This window comes from Agrilus planipennis, unplaced genomic scaffold, assembly GCF_000699045.2.
Source record: "Agrilus planipennis isolate EAB-ADULT unplaced genomic scaffold, Apla_2.0 scaffold101, whole genome shotgun sequence".
Lineage (NCBI taxonomy): Eukaryota > Metazoa > Arthropoda > Insecta > Coleoptera > Buprestidae > Agrilus > Agrilus planipennis.
Genome location: NW_020438899.1, coordinates 489,000 through 491,123, shown reverse-complemented (window position 1 = coordinate 491,123; position 2,124 = coordinate 489,000). Strand labels below are relative to the sequence as shown.

At 29.9% G+C, this 2,124-nt stretch overlaps 1 protein-coding gene across 1 annotated transcript in view; it reads left to right on the top strand.

Annotated features, from left to right (window-relative positions):
- The first annotated feature begins 1,379 nt into the window (after positions 1-1,379).
- The window catches only part of LOC108735606 (FK506-binding protein 2), a 15,881-nt gene continuing 15,136 nt past the window's right edge, over positions 1,380-2,124 (top strand). The window contains exon 1 of the mRNA XM_018467642.2: positions 1,380-1,629. Within this exon, the coding sequence (XP_018323144.1) occupies positions 1,433-1,629 (197 nt within the window). The 5' untranslated portion in view covers positions 1,380-1,432. The remainder of the gene's footprint in view (positions 1,630-2,124) is intronic.

Genomic DNA, 2,124 nt, shown 5'->3' with positions numbered 1-2,124 from the left:
ATTCAAAACAAATCGGACCTGATAACACTACTCACGTCCAACGTTAGGAAAATGTAAGAAACTCTTTTTGTCTTATCTGCTTGTTTTGTGCTTTTTATTTGTACCTATATTGGATTTAATATTTTAAACTTGGAATTTTTTACACCGCCAGGTTTTTTAGTCCTTTTAATTACGAAATTTATTTCCTGATTTTTACTACAAAGCTACGAAGTCAGGTAGAAAGTACCAATTAAACTACCAAGAAAATATTAAATACATAGAACTAAATATAAAATACAATAAAAATTCTCCATTTTGTTTTTTATTTTTGAGAATTTTATGTAAGCACCCAGTGACACTCGTTTTTTATTTATAAGAATTTTACATTCGTACGTTATACATACATTCAAATAAATTAGGTCAAACGACCTATCCCAATACAATCTTCATTACCAATTTTAATTAGATAGGTTTTTAGTTATATACATATTAAGTTGTCAGTACTGGCATTTTTCCTTTTTTCTCTGGTAGAATTACTCGGCACCAAAAAAAGTATCTGATCGGATCGGTATCGAATCCAAACCGGGTTCCCGGCCCTTCCCTATTGGGATCCGTCAAATGGGAGGAGCCTAAAAACATGGCGCCGATTATGGTTACTTTATCGTAGTTCCTATAGTGTACCGTGCAATTTCCAAGTTTTTAAATTACGATAAAATGATAAGTATTGACACAATATGTGATTGGGCTGACACAAAGCCTCGGAAANTTAATAGTAAGCATATATTTTGTTTAATTGCTCATATTTAACAGTTTCACCTATTAAAATTTTACAGGTATGTCTTGAACAATTAGTTATTAACTATTTTTGTGCAGAAATTAAAAAAAAATTAACAGCCTTGTTCCCTCATGTTAAGTATGGTGTATTGTTTAGTTAACACGTACAGGAGAAAAACATGTACATATGTACGTTTTTTTAATAGTTATTACTCTGATAACATTAATTGTTAATTGTTACTATGGTTGTATGTTTACTCCTGACTATCATTCTACCATTTAATTTGTAAGAGCTATAACGTCATGTGATTTTTTAAACCAATCGCATATAGACCTGTGGATTGAATATCTCTTACAACGATGCCAATTATTATGTATTATAATGTACACAAATACTTGTTAGCAATTAATGATACTGCCTACTTAGCTTTTAGCTAAATTTTATTGTAATTCCTATATAAGTAGATCGAAATTGATATGAAATTTAGATTTTACGTTTTAATTTATTCTTCTATTCTTCAATCGTGTTTTATTTTCCTCAAATCTTTCTTCTCTCTGCGAATTGGCAACGTCACGTTTACGTTTTGAAACGTGGAGTTTGCGCTACGCATGGAAGACGAGTACGTAGCGGGTTTTAAATTTTCCAGTCAAGTTCAGTGCAGTTTGCAGGTAGAAGTAGATGGTGGGTAATATGAAGGTAACAGAAAGATTTGTTGTCTTGGTAGTGTTTTTCGCTTGTGCCTTCAGCGAAGAAGACAAATTTAACATAGAAAAGTTAAGTGTACCTGAAGGCTGCAATGTTAGAAGTAAAAAAGGGGACATGCTTACAATGCATTATACAGGTACACTGACCGATGGTAAAAAGTTTGATTCTAGGTAAGAAATTTTATTTTGTTAATTTTTACAAATGTTAATGTAAATCTTATTAAATTCGCACATATAACAATTACTTTGTTAGGTTATAATTTTGTAATAGGTATATATTTTATTGACCTTGATAGTTACGCTCATCTTCAGAATCCACTGCTGTTTTTTTTGTTAGCGAAATTGTTAATAAAAAATCTAAATTAGTTGATAAGTTTCAAACTCCAAAGTAAAATTAAAAAAAAAGTAAAAAACCTAAGTTAATTCATAAGTTTCAAAGTCCATGAAAAGTAACAGTATCTTCCTTATACTTGCTTATAATCTAATAATTGATGTAGTGTTTTTATCTTTCAATTTTTAGTTAGGTGCCTTTCAGTTACAGAAAAAAAGAGATAAAAAAAACGTTTTTATTATTATATAATGTTTTTTATACTTGTACCTACACTGTACCATTAGAATTTCATAAACACCAAAAAGGCACCTACCCAGTAATAAAATATAATAAAA